Source organism: Lepidochelys olivacea (assembly GCF_965140295.1).
Source record: "Lepidochelys olivacea isolate rLepOli2 genome assembly, chromosome: 1".
NCBI lineage: Eukaryota > Metazoa > Chordata > Testudines > Cheloniidae > Lepidochelys > Lepidochelys olivacea.
In genome coordinates, this window is record NC_140411.1 from 237,393,524 (window position 1) to 237,420,254 (window position 26,731).

Below are 26,731 nucleotides of genomic sequence, written 5' to 3' on the forward strand. Positions count from 1 at the left end.
CATAAAAGTGCATTCTTGTTGGTTATAATCTTAATGTATATTCTTCACAACTCCGAGATAGATGTAGGTTTCATTTTTAGAAGGTGCACTCTATACATTTTTAACGTGATTTATTCTGAAAACTTTTCAGATTAGTTATACAGCTATATCAGAAAATGAATGATTGTTTGGTTATTTTGTTTACCAAAGGTAACTGAAGCAGATATTTATGAAGTCATTGGGAGGTGAACTATCTCCAATTCAACAGGTTAATCATTAATATTTGGAGGATTTTCTTCCCATGCTGTATTAGGAGGAGAACATCACCAGACAGACATTTAAATTGTTTCATTTAACTAAAACAACATTAACTATTCTGGATTTTTTTCTTCAACAGCATACAAATAATATTTTAACAAAAAAGCATATGTCCCTCCCTTCTCACATTTATCTCCATTCTTCTCCTTGTCCAGATCTATTCCACCCACAACAATCTTCTGTTCATTGAACTTTTTGAAACTTTGCACTTTTAGAGAGAGGTAAGGGATTGACTCTGTGTATGCAAATGTGCAGAGGTACAATAGGGTTGAGGTCTGTTATTTCTCACCTCTATACATTATTTATTTAAAAACATTTTTGCTGTTAACAAGGATGTTCTCTCTGGAGAGACAAATCCACAGTTTAAGAACTGCAAAACTAAGCATCTCTGATGGTATCTTCTAGACTGAGAACTGAGTCCAATTGGGTAGATAGAAAGATTAACCTAAATAATCTATACAGAAGTCCCTGAAACCCCATAAGATTGGGTCCCTAACCCATGAACTATTGGAACTCATTTACAAACTTTTCTTAACATTACATGAATATATTATCTCATACTATAGAATTAGAATTTATAATCCCTATTCCATGATGAGATATTGAGCTATAATGTATCTTAATTAAAACTCTTTAGATAGGTTTTTTCCTCAAAGGATTTTATCAAAAAAATCCAATTTAAATAAAAAAAATCCTATTTAAATCAAAGAAATCATTTTTATCCACCCCGGTGAAATGCACTGAAGTAGACGGAAATATGACACCACCTTTGGCATGAAGGTAGAATGCTCCCTCATGGTGATTCTCTCATAGACCACAGTGTAATGTGGAATGGTCATCTAAGAACTGAACTTCCTCACCCTCTCAGCAGATGTGATAGCTATCAGAAAAGCTGTTTTCACTGATAAATGACAGAGGAAGTAAGAGGCTTATAAGGAGAACTCATCAGGTTCATCAGGACAAGGTTTAGATCTCAAAGGCAGAGCTTCCTAATGGGTGGACCATTAGTATAGCAATCTGACGTGCAAATCCTCTCTGTTCCCCATATTATCTCCCACTGATATTAACAGTAGATTTAATGAAACATTGAAGGTAGACAATAGCCTCTATATAGTAAATAAACTTAGTTATTTGTTCAATATCTTAAGTCTTAGCAAAAATCAATTTTTACTTTTTTTTTTTTTTTATAACTGATGGAGAATATGGATTGTTATTTTTAAGCATTTTTAATAACTTATTTAAATTCACAGTTGACCAGAATTATGGGTTTTAAGCATTTTTTTCAATTTTTATCTATTTAAATTTTCAGAGTTGCAAGAAATTAGGGGACCCTTAGACAATTATTTAATGTCAGTAGATGCTGAATTCTAAAAGTTAAAACTTTATAACAGCTAAAACACAAATGGTCAACACCACGTTAAAATACAACCATAAATACCCTTAAATCAAACTCCAGTAATTTCTCAAACAGCAGTTTTCTTACTTTCCCTACCTGTAAATTTCAGTCATCAGCAATAGAAATATTTTCTCTTCAGTTTGTGTGTACAGTACAAAGTTTTCCAATCGTTACCAATAAAAACTTAATTCTTTCAAACCTAAATACCTTACTATTACATTCACACTCTCAGTGGGAAAAATTTATCACTTTTAAAACCACTGCCATCTTTGCCCTTTGTTTCTCTTCCTTCCCTTCTTATCCTCCTGCATTTGCCCCTCTTTTTGTTTTTGGGCATCTTCTTTCATCCCTCTCCATTTCCTTCTCTACACTATCTCCCAAATCCCAACCTCATAAGACTTTATTCCCATCTGTTTCATTCACTAAAATGATCACCAATTAAATAGTTAATGCTGATATTTGGAGAGATTTCATGAGGCAAAATATGAACACAGGCCCAGGTGGGGGAGTTCACACTTCATAGCCATTATTTCAGGCTCACAATGCTCAATTGGTCTACACTTGGTTCAGAGTTGGAAAGTTATCTTCAATTCACAATCTTTGTGAGGGCTAGGAAGTTATTTTTTAAAACTAGAGCTTACCCTCTGTAGAAGGTTGGATCTGGCCCATGGGCTAAATTTAATATCGGTCTTAAAGAAAAAGTGAAAAACACATTCCTAATATAAAGGTTGAAAAGTTCATTCAATTTTAAACCACTAATTTCTGTTTTTTTTTAATTCAAACGTTTTTCTTCAGGACCGAAGTTCCTCAAGCATCATCTGATCTACAGATTCTATTTTTCCTTTTCTTTTTTAAAAGAATACCTAAACAAAATCCATTAAGCCAGTTTCAAGTTAAGTGGGTATGAAATTGTATTTTGAAAGATTATTTTTTTTATTGGAAAATTAAAGAAAAACTGTAAATGCTTTGTTTTGGCATTTTAAACTGATTACACACATTCTTCAGACCTAATGGCTGTGCAAGTTTGAAAAATGCATTATAAAATAAAGTATGAATGAAAATATATTTTATTTCATTAAAGAAAATGATGTAAGCACACACCACTCCAGTTCTCCAAGGAGGCTGATTTCATCACTATTGCAAGTAATCCCTTCTGGCTAATTTAATGAAAGCACTTATCTCAAAGTTCATCTTTGTCAGTCTTTCATAACTGAACACAGCATAAGGGCGGAGAATGAATATTAAAAAGACAAACAAGAACAGCATAATTCTGTTCTACCTTTCTATGAACACATCAATACTTGCCACAGTCAACTTACATAAAGGCTACTTCAGAGCCAGACACTGAATAAAAAGGTACATACCAAACCCTGTAAAATTTACAATCGTGTTTTCTAGAACTAACTGTTCTCCCCTCAGGAGCTTAACTGGTGCAATGTTCCCTCAGGTAAAATTCAAACCTAACAGATGGGCCTTATGAGAAGCTCTTGAAGATCAACAAACTATAGTTCCGTCTGATCAAAAGAAGAACATTTCAGAGTTACAGCCCCTCCACTAAGAACACTCAGCCTTCAGATGCTCAAATCTAGGGCCTTGTCTCAATTACAGAGTTTTGTTAACAAAAGTTATGCCACTTTAATTAAACCGCTCTTGCATGTCCACACTATGGGCTTGGCTACACTTGCGAGTTAGAGCGCATTAAAGCAGCCCCGGGCGCCCTTGCTCACTACCCGTCCACACTGGCAAGGCACGTAGAGTGCTCTGACTCCATGGCTAAAGCGCTCCTGGTACTCCACCTCAGTGAGAAGATTAACACTTGGTGCGCCTCGGCTGAAACGTCCAGGCGTCAGTATGAACAAGGTGTTGCATTACTGCAATCTGATCAGCCTCCAGAAACGTCCCATAATCCCCTTAAGTCAAGTGGCCAGTCTTCTCATCGTTTTGAACTCGCTGTTGGAATGCAACTATGCCCTTTGAAAGCTCCATTTCTGACAGCCGGCATGCTTATCTGCTCCGAGACAAAGCAACCATTACCATGGAATGCTGTGAGAGAGAGAGAGAGGCGGGGGGAGGGGGGGAGATCTGCTGCTGCCTGAACTTACAAGACAGCATGCTGACATGCTCTCAGCCCCCCAAAAACCCACTCTCTCCCCCCACATACACACAACACACTCCCTGTTACACTCTATCCCACCCCCACCCCGTTTGAAAAGCATGTTGCAGCCACTTGCATGCTGTGATAGCTACCACAATGCACTGCTCTCTGTGGCCGTTGCAAGAGCTACTAATGTGGCCATGCCAATGCGCTTGCAGTTGTCAGTGTGGATAGATTGCAGCACTTTCCCTACTGCACTCTACGAAGACTGGTTTAACTCAAAGAGCTCTGCATCTGCAAGTGTAGCCATGCCCTCGCTTCTTGTGTTGGAAGAGCACATCCACACTAGCAGCTCTTGCATCAACACAGAGAGCAGTGCACTGTGGGTAGCTATCCCACTTTGCAACTGACTGCAAGGTGCATTGGGAAGGGTTTGCAGTGCCTCATGCGGCAGATCCTGCATCACATGATGCAGGTTTCTGAATTCCATCATTCCACAGGCATCCTTCTAGATTGCAGCTGCTTTTTAACTGAAGTGTAGGGGGAGGAGAGGGAGACTGTGTGACGGGAAATGGGGGGTGTGGAGGAGAGAGAGCGAGCACGTTGGGGGAGTGTGTGTCGGCATGCTGTCTTTAAGTTTAGACAGCAGCCTAAGCAACCAATCCTGGGGGAGATGGGACACCACCCACCCCATCAGCCCCCAGCTTTGCACAGCACAGCAGTTTCTCCCCCCCCCACCCCCACAGCAGCAGCCTGCTCTGCCTGCCTGCCAATTCCACATTAATGATTCCGTAATTCCCTCTGAGTTCTCCCATACCAGGAGAGTAATCCTCAGCAGCTCTGTGCACTCTCCACACTGAGAAATAATGAAAGCTTCCCAGAGCTTTGAAAGGGGAGGGGTGAATGCCTGCAGGGCAGCCAAGTTCAAAACAGTGAACAGAGTGATCACGGCTGGCATTGTGGAATGCTGGGGGAGGCCAGTTATATCAAAATAATGAACGGCAGCATCTACACCGATGCTTTGTCACTCTAACTTTACTGCAAAAAGCTTTACGTCTCTCATCAAGGTGGTTTTGTTTTGCTGCCAAAAGTAGCTTTATAGTATACACCTCCACTGGTTTGTCGGCAACTTGATGCCAGTACAGATTCCAGGAAACATGATCGCTATAGTCAACGCTGCTAAATAAGCAGGAAGCCTCATTCTATACTTGACATAACTTCTGAGAGATCCTTAAGAACAGCTTCTGAAGGTGAAAAATACTGGGTAACTGCAGTGAAAGCAAGTATCTAACCAGAGAATAGGAAGGCAGCACTACTGTTGATCACTGTCTAGAGACCAACAGAGGTGGAAGATACCCCTTCCATCTTCTCTAGATAATTCCAAAGGCTTACACATCTCTTTTTATCTGCTTTAACCACATCACTCTCATCTAATCTATCTTTGCCAGACAACAGAAAAGGGAGACTACTATCAAGATCAGATAAAAGGGAGACTTAAAACTTATGCTCAAATAAACTGGTTAGTCTCAAAGGTGCCACAAGTACTCCTTTTCTTTTTGCGAATACAGACTAATACTGCTGCTACTCTGAAACCTTAAAACTGCATGTCATCCACATTTCTTTCACTACCTCCCCCAGTAGCCCCACATATCCATCAAGGAAGAAAGGTTAGAGACTGGTTTCAGAGTAACAGCCGTGTTAGTCTGTATTCGCAAAAAGAAAAGGATTACTTGTGGCACCTTAGAGACTAACCAATTTATTTGAGCATAAGCTTTCATGAACTACAGCTCACTTCATCGGATGCAACTTATGCGCAAATAAATTGGTTAGTCTCTAAGGTGCCACAAGTACTCCTTTTCTTTTTAGGTTAGAGACTAGCTTTCTGCATGAGAAAACTCCCAAAGCAGATGAGCAATTGTCCAAAACCACTACTGGGGGATCTAACAGAAGGTTGGGGAGCATTAGGAAAGGGATAGATAAAAAGACTGAAAATATCATATTCCTCTATGCAAATCCACGGTACTCCCACATCTTGAATACTGCACGCAGATCTGGTCGCCCCATCTCAAAAAAAAAAAAAAAAAAAAGACACAGAAAAGGGCAAAAAAATTAATAAGGAGTATGGAACAGCTTCCATAGGAGGCGAGATTAGTAAGGCTGGCACTTTTCAGCTTGGAAAAGAGATGAATAACGAGGGATATGATAAGAGGTCTATAAAATCATGAGCAGTGTGGAGAAAGTAAATAAGGAAGTGTTATTTACTCCTCCTCATAACACAAGAACTAGGGGTCACCAAATGAAATTAATAGGCAGCAGGTTTTAAACAAACAAAAGGAAGTATTTTTTTTACACAACGCACAGTCAACCTGTGGAACTCTTTGCCAGAGGATGTTGTGAAGGCTAAGACTTCAACAGGGTTCAAAAAAGAACTAGATACGTTCATGGAAGATAGGTCGATCAATGGCTATTAGCCAGGATGGGCAGGGATGCAAAACATGCTCTGAAGCATCTCTAGCCTCTGTTTGCAAGACCCTGGAAATGGGCAACACAGGATGGATCACTTGATGATTACCTGTTCTGTTCATTCCCTCTGAAGCACCTGATGTTGGCCTCTATCAGAAGACAGGATACTGGGCTAGATGGACCTTTGACCTGACCCAGTATGGCCGTTCTTATGTTGTTATTCTCTCCCCCCAAAAAAGAAGAGAAACTCCAACCACTCAACTCAGGTTGGGAGTTAAAACAAACATACCCCAGTGAATGCTGTGAGGAGGTAATTATCTGGCCACTTCACTAATTTACATCCAAGTGAGAAGTAAGGCACTTGAAAAGTTAGTTTACAGGTTTTCCTATGCTTTACATTCCTTTTCAAGAGGAAAACAGACAGAATGCTAGGAAGTACAGCCTGAGGCAATGGACTACCTCCACATAAAATACCCACTAAGGCCCCAATTCAACTAAAGGATTTATAGATTGAGTCCTACTAACTTAAGGACTAGAGATGGGGAGGAAACAGCTTTTCCATCCTAAGAAAATCTGAGATATTAAAAAAAAAATTCCCATCCCAAACAGGGCCAAAAGTCAAAAATCTCAGAAATTTTCACAAACTGAAAATCTGAAGAAAAAACAATTCAATTTGAGTCAAAGTTTTGTTTTATTTAGACCACTTTTTTTTTTTACTACAAATTAAATTAAATTTTGAAACAAAGTTGTTTTGAAGCAGAAAAAAGCAGTTTTTCATTATAAAAGTCAAAATGAACCAAAAATATGTTGAGTAAAAAACCTGTCAAGACTGATCCATACTTGCAAGAAGCTTTTGTTCTGACAAATCAGCATTTTCCAACAAAAAACACTGCTGAAAGATTCCTGACCACCTGTAATTGGGACTCCACACAAGTATAACACTTTGTCAGGATAGATCCTTACAAAGTCTGAAAATGACACAATCAGATGAACTCTGTGAGCACCTGCTTTTGCAGCAAGCTTTTTCCATATGAAGGAAGTGTCCTGAGCAGCATGTAATGTTACGATCCTTTCTGCTTTGATGCAGCATTCACTGGTTGTAAACTAGGGCTCAGATACCAGAAACACTGTAAAGGTATGTCTACACAGCAAAGAAAAACACATGGCTGACCCATGCCAGCCGACTCAGGCTTGCAGGGCTCAGGCTGCAGGTCTTTTTTATTGCTGTGTAGACTTCTGGGCTTAGGCTGGAGTCTGAGCTCTGCGTCTCTCCCATTTTACAGAGTCCTAGAGCCCGGGCTCCAACCTGAGCCAAGATGCCTACACAGCAATGGAACAGCCTCACAAACCGAGCCCAAGTCGTCCGGCACGGGTCAGCTGTGGGTGTCTAGTTACTATGTCGGTAATAAGGAGAATCTGACTCACTGTTTGCTCTCTCACTTAAGAACAGAAATTGCAAACCAAACTTGTTCTGAAGTGAAACATACAGTCACGCTTCTGGGAGTGACACATTGTTCCTTCCATTGCCTGACTCTTACAAGTTTCAAAGATGGAGGAATTAGGCCACAGGATTGCTGTTCAGTTAAATACTTGTAACAGACGAAGACAGAAATTAAGTATATATTTAAATATGTAACTATAAAAATATTACATGGTCAACTTGATCATCTGTGAATATGAAGCTGGTTTTAAATACTGACTTCTTACAATGTTAGTATTTGGTAGTTTTAAGACCAACATTCTGGGTACTGAAGTAGGACAAAATGCACAGATAATGGCAGCAATTATCACTTGCCCAAGTACAGATTTAATGGAATCTAAACCAATGCTCTTCAAGTACTAGTTTTATCAATTTCAAGACAGGATAATATAGGTCTGTGGAAAGATTAAGTACACATGCTGAAAAATATGAGTTATTATTAAGTAAGATTCTCCAGGAGATAGACACATGGCCAGCAACAGAAGCGGAAAAGATAAAATTTACTTACCTACACATTTTTCTTCTTCTCTGAAGTGGTCAACTGGTGCGCTGCGGTCTTTTAACTCCATACTGGTGAGGCATCTCTACTCTACAAGTTTTCCCAACTATCAGTGCAATATCCAGTATCAAAAATATTCCTGTTCCAGGAACAAAAGAATTTCCCTTGCTTAATTTGGGATTTTTAACTTGTTCTTTCTTGTTCCAACCTGCAAGTGCCAATATGCCACAGAGGTCCTACTGTTAATTGTCGTACGAATGGCAACTAACCCAGATTGAATCTTAAGAGTAGAGAGAAAACTAACTGCTTTCTACTCTAGGGAGTTGTTCTGATGAGCTTCCTGGGACAGCCGTTTGCTCTGAATTAGATGGGACCTATCTGAGTTCCTTCAGTGGTGCAGAAGATAATCCGGTGCCTGATTGAGGAAATTCCACTGATAATCAGGAAAATGTATAGCGTAGAGAGCATCATCACCATAGAATAATGGATCACAGAACACCCAATGCCCTTGAGGGAGAAAAGAGACTAGGCCAGAATGTCAGGATTTGAGCAGTAACACAGAAACCATTGGGAGCAGAGGCAAAAATTCCTATCTAGCAGCAGCAAGTGCAGAAATATCCACAAAACCCAACTGTAGTCAACTGCTGACTTATACAGAAGAAGTGTCTTCCAAGAAGGAAGGAAAAATTACAAAATGGAGAGGGAAGTACAGAGAGAAACCTAGGATGATACATCAGTATGTGAAAGGGATGGAAGGGATAAAATAATGAGTAAATATCCTATATTTAGGTTATAGGAGTTAAAAATGGGTAAATAATTAAATTAAGAATCAATATAAACTGACTTTCACTACATCCTTTTCCCACTCTTGGGTGTGTGGCCTACTTACATTTAAAGCTCTTTAGGGGACAGAACTCTTATGTGTCTAAAGAGCCCAGGACACTTTTAGGTGCTGAACAACAACACCCTACTAAGTGATGCCATTTAGGTGTAAAGTCCTAAATTAAGACAAAACTTTATCATAAACAATACAGGATGCGACTTTCAAATCATCTAAGTGATTTAGGTGCACAAGTCTAATTGAAAGTGTTTGTGGTCCTAGATCACATAAGCATTTTTGAAAATCATACCTAAACCATACCCAGATTAAGCCATGATAACTAAAACCATGTGAAATAAACAAGAAAGTTTGTAACTGGAAAGCCTATCAAAAATAAACATAAGAATCAACTATATATATTTTTATAATGTAATTTGAATGCTGAGAAATCAACAGTGGAAAATGAATAGATACATATCAATTAGAGATAATTTTAAAAGTGAGTTGCCATGCCAGCACTGAATCTTGTTTTAAAAAGTACTTTTTAGAAGTAGATAATTGTGAAACTATCTAGATGGGGTACGCCACACATTTCTTAACCCCTAGAAACATCATTTTACTAAAGTTTGTTAACATTACATTGGGAGGATTTACAAAAATCAGTGAGGACAAGAGAAATAAGATGAAGGGACGTAGAGAGGTAAGAAACATGGACAGAAAACAAAATAAAAGATATTCTGAATCACCACCTCTCTGTGCCTTTATGCTTTGTCTATCCTGACTGTGTACACAGTAAGATCTTCAACGCAAGAACTCTTATTATGAGTTTGTAGAGCAGATAACACAGTGGGACCCTGATCTTGTTTGGGGTCCCAAGGTGTTACTATAATGCAAATAATAAATTAACAGGAAAGCGAAAACAGGAAAGCAGTTATAGTGAAACAGATACAGCAGCAAGAATGCAGACGCAAGTTAAACAAGCATGCAAGGTCTCTCTCACACACACGATAATGGAGTCACAGTGGCTGGATTTAAATCAGAGTGATTTAAATTACCAAGTTTAATCATGATTTAAATTAGCAAGTAGGAAAACCTTGACTTAGATCATCTATTTTAATCATGTTTTGCATTAAAACTTTTTACTTTCCTCAAAAAAAAAAAAAAAAAAGGTAAAAAAGGCTGATCCTCTTTTGTTATTAAAACATGATGAAAACTAAATATAGCCTTCACATTAAATTTGGTGCTTCTTTTTCTTAATTAGACTATGCCTCAACACATTTAAGCAATTATTTAGCTTAACTTACATTTATTCAGATTCTTACTTTTTTTATTATGTTAGAAAATGGTGAATGATGCATTTCTTATTTACTAGATGATACTTAAATCACAAGTAAAAATTTATGTCAAGCTCACCTGCATGGAAATTCAATTAAAAAGGACAAACAGCATTTTAATTTTTTATTGAATAAAACTACTTAAATGAGTTAGATACATAAGAAAAAAGTTTATCAGAGCATGTTTTGCATTTAAAACTTACTGATTTATTAAACAAAGGAAGTATTATCTGTAGTTATGAAGAGAACTAATTTTTTCTGGACACAATGTCCTACAAGATTTTAGAACCTGTAGATCCGATTCTCTCATACCTAGATTTTATTCATAAATTGAAAGAGGAAAACACGCTTTCTTGCCTTTTCAACCTCAAACTTGTTTCTTAAGCACCAGTCATTGAACTTAACTAGTTGAATACTAAAATGAAGAAAACATTCTCTCTGAACCTGCAGAAGAAATTACTGCTGTCAAAACTGATTTAGCACTTCAGCAAACTCTGGTTCCAGGTGCTCAGCCAGTGACTTCTACCAGTTCAGTAGTACGATATTCTTTAAACTTAGCAGAAAACATGTACTACTTAATATTTTTTGTATTTGGTTTAAATGATTTCAGTAGATTATAAGAAGTTTAGGCCTTAAAGTCTGTGGGTTTCAAATTTAATTTTAAATAGTTTTTTTCCTAAATAAACCTGTATTCACTTTAAATAAAAAAATCCTTTATATTTTATATGTATTTTCAAATAATCAGTTTTTCCCACTCTGACCACAGTTTTGGCCAACATACGCAAAATTATCACATGGATCAAGAAAAGCGTCTGTAGATGGCTCTGGTGCAAAGACACCATGAATTTGAGGTTTACATTACCTTCAACTTGTCTGTTTTCCTGGGAGTTCAGGGAACAGAAACAAATGGCCAGGGGTTTTTGGAGGAGACTGAATTTAAGAGGAAAGATTAAACAGCTAAATATGTATAGCTTTATTCAGACAATTAACATGTTGTGGAAACAACAAATTATTCTACATTTGAACAGTATTTCTAGAATGCCAGTCAAATATTTAAGAAACCATTATTTCTATTTAAAGGGATACCATCAACATGAAAAACAGTCAACTTTAAGAAAAGTTTAAAATAGTTTCAGGTACTACACCTACTTGAGTATTCCTGCAAACTTCTGTGGTTTCAGTATTCTTCCCTATTGCTATATGTAAGATCCACAAAACTGAGGAAACACACTAAACAGGAAAAGCCATTACACTGACTATATGCAAAGTGCTGCCAAATGCACAAAGAAAACCAATATTCTCTCTAATCTTTCAGCTATAGTCTCTTAAGTGTCATTTAAAAGTAGGCAAAAAACAAAGACAGGAGCTGATGGTACAGTAGAACCTCAAAGTTACGAACACCAGAGTTACGAACTGACCAGTCAACCACACACTTCCTGTGGAACTGGAAGTACATAATCAGGCAGCAGCAGGAGAGGAGAAAAAAAGCAAATGCAGTACAATACTGCGTTAAATGTAAACTACTAAAAAAATAAAGGAAAAGCACCATTTTTTTTCTGCATAGTAAAGTTTCAAAGCTGTACTAACTTAATGTTCAGCAGTAAACTTTTGAAAAAACCACCATAATGTTTTGTTCAGAGTTCATACCAGGATTATGAACAACCTCCATTCCTGAGGTGTTTCTAGCTCTGAGGTTCTACTGTATCCTTTTAATAGATAACTACAGTATGTGCCTATTCCAATGGTAGGTATGTAATTGCTATTCCTAAAGTACCAATCTGATTTAAAAATGGAAATTATTGATAAAACTTTAAACTATTGCACTGTGTGAATTATTAATTATTTGTAGTTCAGTGACATCTAGGGGCCACAACTGAGGTCAGATCCCCATTGCACTAGGCACTGCACACATTAAGTACAACTCTTCAGGGTGAATAAAAATCAATGATTTAAAAAAAAATCAGATTATTTTTATTTAAATCAGATTTTTTTGATAAAATGCTTTTTGAGGAAAAAAACCTATCTGAAGATAGTTTTAATTAAGATACATTATAGCTCAAAGATATCTCATCATGGAATAGGGATTATAAATTCTAATTCTATAGTATGAGACAATATATTCATGTAATGTTTACTAAAAGTTTTGTAAATGACTTCCAATAGTTCATGGATTAGGCACCCAATCTTATGTGATCCCAGGGGCTTCTGTATAGCTTATTTAGGTTAATCTTTCTATCTACCCAATGGGACTCAGTGCTCAGTCTAGAAAATACCATCAGAGATGCTTAGTTTTGCAGTTCTTAAACCGTGGATTTGTCTCTCCAGAGAGAACATCCTTGTTAACAGCAAAAATGTTTTTAAATAAATAATATATAAAGGTGAGAAATAACAGACCTCAACCCTATTTGTCACCCTGCAAATTTGTGTACACAGAGTCAATGCCTTACCTCTCTCTAAAAGTGCAAAGTTTCAAAAAGTTCAATGAACAGAAGATTGTTGGGGGTGGAATAGATTTGGACAAGGAGAAGAAGTCTGGAGATAAATGTGAGAAGGGAGGGACAGGCAGCAGAAACAAAAGTGAAACTATTTGAGCAGCATATTCCAGAAGGCTTGAGGTCTTTTTGAGTGTAGGCTTCATTGATTTCAGATCTACCATACCATTCTCTCACTCGAAGGGAAAACCTATAATGGCAGCACGCCGTAAAAGAGACCCAGTTTGAGAATAAGAACAATTGGAGAAATATGTGTTTGCTGAAGATGTTTTAAAGAAAGTCACCATCAGCAAACTGGTGGAAGTCCCTTAAGCACTTGGATTCAGAGACTGTTGAAGTGATCTCACTTTTAACAGCAGTAGCGTCCTCTGCCAGTGTAGAAATAATATTTTCTTCCGTTGGACTAATTCATTCAAAATTGAGAAATCATTTGGGACCTGAAAAAGCAGGAAAGCTCGTTTTTCTTTTCCAGATTATGAACAAACAGGCAAATGAAGGTGAAGATGACTGAGTTACCTGCAGAAGCCAATATTTTAATTTTCTCATGTTGACCTGGCTGACGTAGTCCATTTAATTTTTGTTTTTTTAAATATTTCATTTAACTATTTTAGTTAAAAACAATTTTTACAAAAACCCTGATTTTAAAAACCTTGAATGTTTAAATTAAAAAATCCCTATGTTTGTTTTGTTAAAATATTATGTTGTTTGCTGTAGAAGAAAAAAATCCAGAATACATAACTTTTTTGTTTTAGTTAAATAAAACAATTTAAATGTCCGTCCGGTGATGTTCTCCTCCTAATACAGCATGGCAAGAAAATCCTCCAAATATTAATGATTAACCTGCTGAATTGCAGATAGTTCATCTCCCAATGACTTCATAAATATCTGCTTCAATTACCTTTGGTAAATGAAATAACCAAACAATCATTCGTTTTCTGATATAGCTGTAAAACTACTCTGAAAAGTTTTCAAAATAAATCACTTTAAAAATGAAACCTACATCTATCTGAGTCGTGAAGAATATGTATTAAGGTTATAAAAACCAACAAGAATGCACTTTTATGTAGAAATCCATGATTAAATCAAGTCTTCCTGACTAGTGAGTTAAATCATGATTTAAATCTATTTGATTTAAATCAAATCCATCCTGCAACTCTTCACACAAATCTTTCAGGCCATAACTTAACATATAAAATAACAAAGAAATTTGCTAATACTTGACAAAAGTAAGGAATTTCAACAGAAAAATGCTTAATTTTTCTGCTCTCATAGTGCAAAAAGATAAGCAAAGTTTTACGTTTTTATGGCCTTAAGCTATTAGATTTTTTTGAATTTACAATTCTTGAATACCAATCACTAATAGTTAATTATTATTGCTCAGTACTTATTTTTACACATTATAATGCATCTAGATTTCAATTTTAGTTTTCTGAAAACTTCTTAGTCTGCGTTTCTGACAAGTGATTATTTGATCAATTTCTAGAATTGAGAGACTGACTAGATCACTATAGTTAAATTTATCTGAAAGTTACAAAATCTTCAAATTTTTATTACAAGTTTCCACGGCAGCCCAATTAACATATCACACTTTTTTTGTACAACTGCTTGTTCACTTTGACATTTCCTTTCCTTGTTCCCTTTTAAAAGAGCCAAAAATTGTATAAAGCAATACGTACATCTTAAAGAAAATCAAGAAAATTAATTCATGAATTAAATATATTCTGTGGGCTGTGTGAAGCACAGAATAACCAGTGTCTAGTGCACTCTGATCCCACCTCTTCTTTTCTCTTGGAATTGCTCCCTCATTTCAACACACACGTGGCCTGGCCTCTGTGTCCAGGTAGCCAGTGCAGATACAGTCTAGCAACTCTACAATAGAGAGAATCATAGAATCATAGAATATCAGGGTTGGAAGGGACCTCAGGAGGTCATCTAGTCCAACCCCCCGCTCAAAGCAGGACCAATCCCCAATTTTTGCCCTGATCCCTAAATGGCCCCCTCAAGGATTGAACTCACAACCCTGGGTTTAGCAGGCCAATGCTCAAACCACTGAGCTATCCCTCCCCCAAAATCCACTTCAATGATCCCTATGACAATTTATACCAGCTAAGGATCTGCCCCACTGTGTTTAAGCCCCCTTTACACCGCAGGAGCAGACTAAAAAGAGCAACAGATAACCAAGCCCTCGGTCTTGGGACGGTAACATTAATCACAGATCCACTACCTTATGTCCTTATTTGGCTAAATATATCCAAGTTATAAAGGAAATTCATGGTAACTGCCAGTAATTTGGATTTTTTAAAATGGCTAATACCCGAACAAGCTTCTTAAATAGTCTTGGCCCCCTTTGTATCAACCACAGTATTTAGACAGTCAAGTGTTGGACAACATTCAATAGGCTGACAACACATCTGGCAGCCAAACTCGGTCAGCATGGATTCCATTTCATTACCAATACACAGGGTATTTTTACATATGCCATTCAGAACTTACAGTTGGAGAAGTTGCCCAGTGAAACTAACCAAACAATAAAGTTCAGAAAAAGATTTAGGGTACGGCTACATGTGCCATGGGATAAACTACCCATGGCACAGCCGCAGGTAGGCTATGTCAGCTAAACCTGGCTCACAAGGCTCAGGCTCATGGAGCTAAAAATCACTGTTTAGATCAGGGTGGGCAAACTTTTTGGCCTGAGGGCCACAACGGGGTGCGAAACTGTATGGAGGGCCAGGTAGGGAAGGCTGTGCCCCCCAAACAGCCTGGCCCCCGCCCGTTTGCCCCCTCCCACTTTCCATCCCCCGACTGCCCCCTCCTGGGACCCCCCTCCCCAAACCGACCCCCACCCCCCATCAAACCCCCTACCCTGCTCCCTATACCCTGACTGCCCCAACCTATCCACACCCCTGACCCCGACAGGCAGCCCGGGATTCCCACACCCTATCCAACTCCCCCCGGTTCCCCGACCGCCCCAGAACCTCCGCCCCATCCAACCGCCCCCGCTCTGGGACCTTCTACCCTCCCAGGGTCCCAGAGTTTAGGCTCCAGCCCAAGCAGCTACACATTTTTTTAGCCCTGGAGCCTGAGCCCCACAAGCCCACACCCAGACAGCCACAGGTGTTTTATCCCTGTGTAAACATACCCATAGGATCTTAAATGCTAGCACAAAGAGAGTCCTATACAGAAAATTAAACTTTGAAATTACAAGTCTCAGGACTCATCTTTTTGCATCCTATCGGCATAAAAGAAAAGCTAAGCAAGAACTGGCCATCGAAGTCTTGAGTAGGAAGTGGCAGGATGCTTTACACCAACTTCATGAAATGGGACATATTTGCCAGTTTTATAAAGTCATAATTTGCTGCTGAGAATTTAGAACACTACATCTCTGTGCACTGTAAACTAACAAGTGAAATACAGAATGGTTTTATAACATTCTTTCTAAACAATTTCTTTGAACATGCTGCTTATACTCTAGATATACATGACAAAAGCACTTGACATTAACGACTAAGCCCACTGAAAGTTCAAAAGGAAGCAGTTTGAGATATCTGAAAACTCAAAAATATTTAAAAATCCTTAACCCCCTGGAGTATCTAACAAATTTAGTTTGTAGGTGTGTGATTAAAATCTGGAAATGAAGGCCAGTATTTTTATCATGAATCCCAACTATGTGTGTGTGAATTATACAATTTATGTAAAATTAATGATATCACTCATTTGTTTCATTGGGTGGCAAGAGCACTAAACTCAGATTCTAGATAATTTTTAGATATCCCTGCAATAATCCTATGTTAACGTTCAGTACAGGTGATCAAGTTCTTTTAACTAGTCCAGAAAAAGCCTTTATGTTATCCATGCTTAATTAAAACTAGCAGCAGATTTTATAGCAAGGGATGTTACTAGCCTTCCTATAAAACATCTGGGCAGTCTGATCTTCCAATAAACATTTTTTCCAGTGACATAAAGACTTGAACATAACATTATGGGAACAAGAACTTAGACTTTATTTTTCCCGTTCTATGTATTACTTTTGAATCTCAAAGCAACTGCAAAAAGGTGTCAGGAACACCTTTTAAAGAACCAATGGTAAAAGTTATTTTCAGCAGAATCCTTGAACGGTAAATAACAGCTTGTATAGCCAATTGTCAACCGTGGTTTGTCAGTATTACGTAAGAACTAGAACAAATTCTATTAAATTCCATCTGCTTAAGCACCCTGTTGTAGGTGCAAAATGGATGATCTTCACTTCCTGGATAGGATGTGCAGCCTTCACAAATGAGAATGCATACCTAAAAAGAGGCCTGAAGCATTTTGCAATCTGGTCACATGAACACATCACAGAAATGAAGCATCTGCACTAGTACCTCCTGCCTTTTTATTGCATTTTAGATTGCTGTTCGCCTTCATAAATGTCACACTTATAATTCATAATACGGTCACAAATGTCACTCCAAAGTAGTCAATTTAGAAGATGACTAAGTTTTACAACTCACAGTTTAAAAAAAAGTAGGTCAAATATGGGCAATCTTGACACTAGGCATTTAGGAGGTCTAATGAGCTAACCAAAAAAAAAAAAAAAAAAAAGAAAAAAGGAAGCACACACAACTAAAGATTAAGGAGATCCCCATTTCAAATCAGACAAAATAAGGAAATCAGGATTTTCATTTCTAGTGCTACCACATTCTCATTTTGAAAGTAATAATTTAGGAAGGAACAATTTCATCTACGGTTTAAAAGTTAACCCTTGAAAAATAATTTCTGAAATGCATTTGTCTAAAAATCACCTTCCCTGCTACCTTCAGAATACTGTGAAGTATGTCTTTGCCCCAGAGTTAACCTGGGTAATCAGCACTCTAGTGTAAGCACCTGGGTATGAGTAGCCACACTCCACAGTCATACCCAAGTTACTGGGTACACACTGGTGCTGTCCTCACCCATGAGTGCTGCTTGTACTTCTGCAGGCATATCCCATGGTTCTTTGTACTGCACTAAGCTGAGCCACTCAATCTTTTGAAGTGAATTGTGGGAGAACTTTCAGAGTAACAGCCGTGTTAGTCTGTATTCGCAAAAAGAAAAGGAGTACTTGTGGCACCTTAGAGACTAACCAATTTATTTGAGCATGAGCTTTCATGAGCTACAGCTCACTTCATCGGATGCATGCCGTGGAAACTGCAGCAGTTTCCATGGCATGCATCCGATGAAGTGAGCTGTAGCTCACGAAAGCTCATGCTCAAATAAATTGGTTAGTCTCTAAGGTGCCACAAGTACTCCTTTTGTTTGTGGGAGAACTTGTGTGTCCTTCTGTGTACACAGGGAAATTGTAGGAGGCACTGGAGGACAATCAGCTCCTGAATGGTTTGGCCTGCATCTTCACTGAAATGGGATATCAGTCCAACTGAATGCCGCACCCAGGCATTAGCCTATGGCCCCAGACAAGCCAACTAGCTGACAGAACCAAACTAAGGTCAGAAGTTTGTGTGGGGGGATGGGAGTGAGGTTAGGGACAACAACCAAGTAAAAGCCCATACCCAGAGAAGACATACCCAGGGTGACTCATTTACTAGCTGTCTATTTCATCCTTTAGGAGTATCAGCTTAAGAGGTTTTTTTAAGATTGATATCAGCAAGTCAGTGTTGACTTACAACTTCTCAAACATTAGTGGCACTGAAAGTCAACCACTAGAAATACTTAAAGATGAAAAAAGTTCTCATACATGGCAATTTATTAATTGGATAAACAGGCCTATTTTTCTAAGAAACAAGTGGTGCATATGCGTTACTTTCAGGACAGTATTTCCCATTTGGGAGTAAATGGGTAAAATCCTTTGAGTCAAATTCAGCCTCAATGTCAAAGTGTCTATTTTCTACACAGTATTTCTAACATTTAAAATTTTCTGACTTTTGCTGTAGGAAATAAAAAATTTTGACCCTCAGGGTTTCATCAAGTATGAAAATCAGTAATAACAGATGAATAATCTTTATTTGTGATGACCTTGATTTGCTGCTCAAGTTAATGGTAAGCATAAGTCAGGGTAGGCTAGAGTGTGTGTTTTGTGTTGATTTGTGCAGGTGGCAAATGAGGGGTACTTGTTGTGGTAAGGGGTTGTGTTTGGGCTTACTGTGAGTTACTGTACCGGGAGAGTTGTGCAGGTGAGGGACTATATGTGTTTGGAGTATTTTGTGTTACATGGACGTGGCAGTTGGTCCAAGTAATCCACCATGCAGTTGCCCTCACGCAGCCAACGAAATTGCTACATGCAAATTAGCTGTAGAATGAGGGTGGTGATTGGCTGAGTTACCACAGATATCACAACAGTCTTAGACTCAGATACATGCTTTGCTGTCATACAAGCGTAATTCATAAAGTCAAAATGGCTGAAAACTTAGAAACTGGATGGTAGTATACGGTGAATCTCAGCAGTAATTGAATGTGGTGATATTCTGAAAAAAAGGGTCGCAAACCATGCATGTAAGTGTTTCCATTTCTTCACACTGCCTCAGATATTCCAGGCTTCAGCATGACATACAGACAGGTGACAATCCTGGAAACATATTCTATAAATAAACTATGTACTTACTGCTTCTTAGAAGGAGAAAGATTTCATTTATATATGAAAATCTTAACTAAGACCATCCATATATTAGAGATTATTTTAGAATACTTTCATACTAGCACATACAATTGTTCTCTGCCAAAAGGTAAGCAAAGCAACTACTTGGGCATTTTTCTATTATTGTAGACAACAGTAATAAAATCCAGACACTTTGAACTAATCAGAATGCTAACACTCACCTGAAATTCTGACCCTCTCACAACTCCCTCGCACCCATTCAAACCTTCAAAGAAAAAGTATGGGAAAACAAGCCTTGAATGGTAATCTTTGCTGATCTTAGCAAAGGATCCCTCACCAACAGTGCCCTTCCACTAACCCCTTCCTCCTTTAAACAAGGGGGCTATTAATTCAAGCCCCTCAGAGCATCATAGGTGAAAACCAGAGCCTTAGCCTTCACTCAGGATTAACAGGTAGTCAGTGAAGATCACAGAGCATTGGTGTAAAGTTCTCTACAAGATACACCAGTCAATAAGCAGAATGCTATAGTTGCACTTTCCAAATGATTTTAAGGTGTATTCCCATGTAGACATCATTAATACTACAATCTAGAGGCAAACACGTAACAAGGCATGGATCCAAAAAAAAAGTTTTCAAACTTTCTTGCGAAGCATGAACATAAGAAGGGTAGAGGAAAACGATGAATTCTATTATACAGAAAATAAAACGCACAAGAGAAACTCCACCATTTCTTTCCACTACTCCCCTAACCCAGCTAATTATCTGGGTTGAGTCTCACTCTCACCGTGCTACCTAGCTCTCATCTGTGTTCCAGTATCTATAAGACCCTGAGATAGTAACTCAAACACATGAAGGGGTTTATATTAGATTAAAATACAAAAAAAAAAAATCAGTATTGCCAATCCTCACAATTTTATTGCAACATCTAGCAATTTCTGGTGTTCTTTTTAAAGCTCCAACTCCCAGATTTCATGTCATTTCATTTAAAAGAAGTTTTTAGCATTCAACAGTGGAGAAAGGTATGAAAACATGATCCCAGTGCACACTAAAGGCACATGATACAGTTGGCAAATACAAAGCACCCCAAATGTATAGTTTTTTAAATCATCATGATTTTCAAGCCAATTCTATGATTTGGAGGGAGGGAGGAGGGAGACTGATTCAGGGTTTTTGAACATTTGGGGTTGTCAATACTCAAATATACTGACATCAATCTCATCTGTTACATTTCTCCAATATCTGAATGTATTTTAAACTTTTTGTCCAACTAGACAAAGTTTTTTTCTTCCCACACTATCATACAATGTTAGGAGTGATAAAACAGCCCATTTGCAAACCTAAATAAGTAATTTTTCAAAAGGTACTAAGAACCTGACTGTTTTGGCATTTGTTCCTCTACATGAATATATTAACTAGATTTCTCCATTTAATGGAAGCAAAACTAGAAACACATTTCTGTAAAAATCATAATGGGCAATGATCTACTAGATATATTCAGAACACAAAGCACTATTTATTATCAAAGTTACAGAATTCCTTAAACCATTTTAAAACTCAATATTAACCAGATCTAGAATAGAGTTGGACGAGTAAAGTGACAAGTAAATAATTTAACATAATTTCTTATTCTATTTATTTGTCCTATCATTTAGTTTGATTGTTAATTAAATGCTAGCACACAAAAACAAGAGAGTTACTTGGTACAGCACATGTTTTTGAACAGCTTGAATCACATCAAAAACAATATTTTGTAATTATATTCACTACTGCACACTTAGTTCATTGCTCATTTGCAAGAAGGAATTAACTAAAAACTTAGTGTAAAAGAAATATTTCATATATAGGAATCATATGTTTATCTTTTATTGGATTCAATTATATACATATTCTATTCAATTTTAATCCTTACAAAACATCCTAAAGATGACAACTACACCAACAGAAGCTGGCCCAATAAACAATATTACCTCACCTACCTTGTCTGTCAACTACACTGATTATTAATCTGTATTTGTTTTAAACAAAGAAAACTATTTTATGGTCAGAGAAAAGGCTGGTACATAACAAGGCCTTTCCACATACCAGATAACAACCTATGCTGGTCAAGTAAACTAAAATCCCCCCTCTATAGTTACAGACAGGTTGCTTTTTTATGTTCTCTCTGTAATACACAAACACCTGCACTGGTATAGGTAAAATACACCAACACCTTTAACACTTCATCTTTGAACTTTAGGTCATGCTGATTGCATTTTAACACAAAATACAACTACAAAGGCACTTGACACTGTTTTATAAAAGAGACATTGGCATCCCAGGAAAACAGTCGTTAAACTTTACTATTTAAACACTGACCTGCACATCAAATTAGAAGGAACCAAATCGAGTGGCTCTCAAAACAGCCAGTTAACGATTTCTATACCTCAAGAACTCCACTCTCACCTGACGACAGATTTTTTATGGGAAATAAAACCTTCAGGAAGAAAATGAAGGCCTAAGGGCAAAGTAGATTTCTGAAAGTACAGAAGTCGGCAACTTTTTTTTCATTAAGGCTGGTAAGAGCAGACTCATTCAGGAGAGAGCACTAACCATGCAAAAGCTCAATATGCAAATAAAAGTATCGAGACCTCTCTTCCTTCTGCTGGGTAAGTACACGAAGAAAACACAACCCGCCTGGTGGCTCCTAGCCCTTGTTCTCGGTTCTAGGAATGACAATCCCCACCCATCCCTTCTTCCTGCACCAGCTGCCCGCTGCCCCTGGCTGGGAGATGGCCAGGGGCAGGAGTGTGGGTGGCGGTGGTTTGGGGTTGGGGCTGGCTTCGTGTGCGGGCGGTGTGTGTCTCTGGGCTGGGGGAGGTGATTTCCCAAGGCCGGTGTGTGCAGGAGGCCCCGGAGATGGCGTCTCAGGGCCCCCATCTCACGAGGCTTCTCAAGGCTGAACCTGCCCCAGCCTCCCTGGCGGCCTCCCCCGGCTGAGGGAAGAGCTGCAGGGCCGACGTCCCCCCCCAAATCCCCGAACGGGTTGAGCGGGAAGCGACCGCAGGGCCGTGGCCGGCCCCAGCCCGCCGAGGCGCGGGGGCCGCACTGACCTGTCCTCCGAGTCCATCCGGCTCAGGGGCTCCCCGTCCGAGGACATCTCCAGGCTGCCCCGCCGGCCCCCCGACGTGGCGCTGCAGCTGCTGCTGCCGCTGCTGCCGCCCCCTCCGCCGGTACCGTAGCCTTCGTCTCCGCCGCTGGACACGCTGCTGCTGCTGCTGCCGCCGCGGCCCAGCCCGTCCTCCTGACTGCCCCGGGGGCCCTTGGGCTCCTCCTTAGCGTCGGCCTCGCTGCTGCCGCCGGGGCTGGGCGAGCGGGTCGCGTCGCTGCAGCAGCCGCTGCTGGTGCTGCTGCTCCCCACCAGGCTGCTCTCCTCGCCGCCCTCCTCCTCCTCCTCCTCGTCCTCCCCGTCCCCGGCCTGGCTGGCGCTCTCCGGGCTCGGCTCCGACATGCTCTCGGCCTCGCCGCTCAGCAGCAGCAGCGCCTCGGACTCCGCCGTCGCCGCCGCCCCGGCCGCCTCCTCCTCCTCCTCGGCCCCCGCCGCCGCCTCGCCGGGAAACAGCCCCTCCGGCTCCGCCATGTCGCTGAGAGCGGCCGCCATGGCGCCGCCGAGCTGCTGCCTCCTGTGTCACTCGCTCCCTCCGCCGCCGCCTCTCGCCCGCACAATCGCGCAGCCGAGCGAGCAAGCGAGCGAGCCGCAGAGGGGAGGGGCCGCCGCACGCGCTACGGAACCCGCCCGGGGACAAAACACCGAGCTGGGAGGCTAGCGCCCGCGGCGCCGGGAGGGGAAGGGAATCGAGGACACGAGGCGGCTTGGGAGCGGGCCGAACCAAATGCGCGCGGCGGGGGGGGGGGGGAGAGAGAATGGGCAGAACCAAATGCGCGGGGGGCAGCTCTGAGGCGGGAGGGAAGGCAAGGCAGTGGGAGGCCGGGGGCAGCTGCTAGCTCTGAGGGGGACGCGAGGCTGGGAGGCCGTCAGTGCTTGGGGCAGGAGTCAGGGCTCCGGGCTTCGCACCGTTGACTCTTCCAGTCAGGCCCCTCCAGATCAAACGGGGACCCTCCTTCCCCCTGCCCCCTCCAGGCGCTGGCGGGGGAGCCGGCACGGAGGGTGGGTCGTGCCACGGAGGCGGGTAACGAATCGCCCCAAGCTCCCGGCCCGCTCAGAGAAGTAACTTTTCTCACTTCTTCGAGTGCTTGTGCAAATCCATCCCACTCGTAGCACCGCGCTCCCTTGCCCCACCGTGTGGACGCGGGGTGCCCCGTGGCGTTGGGAAGATGGCAGCACAGCTCTGCCAAAAGGAGGTGGTGATGCTTCCGCCAGAGCATAACACTCAAGAGACGTATGGGCTGAAGAACCCCGAGTGGGGGTGAGCCCTCACCGAGAGGGGGTGAGCCCTAATCTGAGCCGGAGGGATTTAAACTAGCTAACTCATAGCAGACCCTAACCCATCCCGACGCCCACTTGGGTAGGCTCGGAGGAGATACCGCTTGACCTTCCTCTCTGTCGGCAAATGGTACAAATCTTCTCTTTGAAACTCTGAAAGGTTAGGCTCTTCGTGAATAAAAGGAGGCCCTGTGAACTTGAAATGTGCACCGTAGCTTTCCCCTGATTAGTAAGTGTTTTAGGGGAGACACCACTAAAAGGGTCATTTGGTTCAAATGGAAACCCGTTGCTACCTTGGGCAGGAACTCAAGGTGGGATCTGAGTGATGCCTCACCCATATGAAATATTGTACAGGAAGGGCCAGCCATGAGAGCTTGCATTTCCCCAAATCTTCTAGCTGATGTAATTGCCACTGCTAAGGATGTTTTTGTAGATAAATGCAACAGGGAGCAGTTTGCTAGGTGCTTAAATGGATGTGGCTTACCTGCCAGCACAACATTAAAGTCCAAGGGAGAAGGAGGTTCCCTTACTGGTTGGAAAAAACATGTATAAGGCCCTTAAGAAATGTAATCCATACTAGGTGGAAAAAAACTATAGCGTTGCGGGGTGGGGGGTGGGGCGGAATAGCGGGGATGTGGCAATATGGCTCCCAGGAACACTCTAATAGATAGTTCCAAGCTCTTTAAAGAGTGCAAGTAGTCCAAGAATTAGGGATCTGGGAATCAACAGGTTGTAATTGACTTTGTTTACATCAAATCCTGAATCTTTTCCACGTAACAGTCTATGTTAGTCAGGAATCTTTTCTACTTCAGATCAAAATGTTCTGAACATCTGAGGAACATGATCTCTCTATGTCTGACATTCAATAAGTAGCCAAGCTGTGAGATGGAGGGAGGATGGATTTAGAGGTAAGATGTTCCCCCTTTTTTTGAGATATTACATCTGGTAGAATTTAAAAGGTTTTCAGTGGACGAAATGATAAGAGCATCAACTCCAGGTACCAACACTACCTCAGCCAGGCAGCTGCTATCATAATGACCATGGCAGCATCTTGTCTGATCTTTTTGAACATCCTGGGAATCAGAGGGATGTAAGCATACATCATCCCTGGCAACCACTGAGTGAGGAATGTATCAGACAGGAATTCTGGGCTTAGACCTCCTTTGGAGCAGAAAAAGATACATTTCATGTTCTTGGGCGGTTGCAAATAGGTCTACAGAAGGATGACCCCACACGTGGAAAATGTGATGGATAACAGAATCCTTGATCATCCACTCATGGCTTGACAAAACTATCTTCTAGAGCATTTCTGCAGATCTAGGATATGCATTGCTATGAGCGATTACTTAGTGCTGAAACATCAGTTCCATAGTTAACCTCCTGCTGGACATCAAAGGGTTCCTCCCTGCCTGTTTATATAAAACGTGGTTGTTGTGTTGTCAGTCATAACTTGAACTGTCAGTCCATGGATAATTGGTAGGAATGCAACACAGGCTCTGCAAACCACTTTGGGCCCTAATACATTTATGTGTAGTCAAGTATCCTCAGGGGTGTGTAGACCTGGAGCTTGATGATGGTCCAGATATGCTCCCCATTTCAGAAGGGACATGTCCTGCCATGAGTGCAGGGGACTGGACTAGATGACCTCTCGAGGTCCCTTCCAGTCCTATGATTCTATGTCTATCACTAAGGTCTTGAGTGGGAGAAGTGGATAAAAAGGGGGGAAAAGGGAACATCTTTCACCATCAAATGCACCTCCCATTGGATGCCAAAACCAGGGTGCCCTCCTCTTAATGATAGACAGTGTCATTGAATGAGAGGCTGTATTCAGAGGCATCCATTGCTACCTGGAGGGACATCCTGGCTATTAGTTGTTCATCAGCAGTCAAAGATTGAAACTCTGTTCTACCGGGGGACATTGTTTGTAAAATCTGAAAATTTAATGTAATTTAAAAAGTCATCTCCAATAACACCTGATAATTAGTAATCCAGAATTGCTGGCTGGCTGATGAATAACTCTGACATCTGAATAAATCTCTGGAAGTTATCTTTGTCTGTTGCTGTGTGCTTGTTTCATTAGCTACCGTAACCGCTCGTGAGTAAGGTATAGGTGAGGGTAGATACTCAGACCTGGTGGGTGGTACCTGCACCACTTACCTTCCTTTTTAGAGGCTGGAGGTTCTCATGCAATTGTTTGCCAGATGTGCTTTGCTGGGCTTTGTTGATGAGCAACCGGGTATGGAAGCACAAAAAATGTCCAAGAACTTATGTGAGCTTTCTTGTGCTGTCTCCACCAATATCACAAGAGAATCAGTGATATGTCTGAGCAGATTCTGAAAGCTCTTATAGTTGTCTGGGTGAGACAGTATAGATGGGACCACTGCCTCATCAGAGAATGAAGTTAATACAGCAGCTCGCTTTGACTCATCTTCTGTCTGGGGGTGTTCCTTGGCAGATAATTCCTCAGGGGGCTCAGATTCATGGACTGCAAGCTGAGACCTCGTAGCTCCCTGGGAAGGTGAAGGAGAAGAGGTTCTCACCCTGGAAGATGGTGCAGAAACATAGTACCTTGTTTTGAAGACCCCAGAGTGAGGTCATGATAAAATGTTATTTGGAACAGCACCTGAAGCCCAGGGAGAAGGGTACCAGGACCAGGGCACATGTCTACTTTTATATCCCTGTACAATCAAGGCATGTATGAGACTCTTGACTGTTTGAGACTCATAAGGATTAAATGAGGGGACCATTACTGAATATATAGAGGATCCTTCCCTGCTTTGTTGGGCATCTGATGAAGAAAGAGAGCACTCTCTATCTAAGAGGTGTGGCCTGCTAATTAACAGATTTGCTTGAAAATCTTTGGAAAT

At 40.6% G+C, this 26,731-nt stretch overlaps 1 protein-coding gene across 4 annotated transcripts in view; it reads right to left on the reverse strand.

Annotated features, from left to right (window-relative positions):
- AEBP2 (AE binding protein 2) overlaps positions 1-23,276 on the reverse strand; it is an 86,929-nt gene extending 63,653 nt beyond the window's left edge. For 2 of the 4 annotated variants that reach the window (XR_014709920.1, XR_014709921.1), the window contains exon 1: positions 22,534-23,276. Coding sequence is in view for 2 of the 4 variants with exons in the window: in XM_084617356.1 (XP_084473482.1) it covers positions 22,534-23,081 (548 nt within the window). In the remaining 2 variants the exon portion in view is untranslated. The remainder of the gene's footprint in view (positions 1-22,533) is intronic. The other 2 variants (XM_084617356.1, XM_084617357.1) reach the window with 2 other exon arrangements.
- Between the last annotated feature and the right edge of the window lie 3,455 nt (positions 23,277-26,731).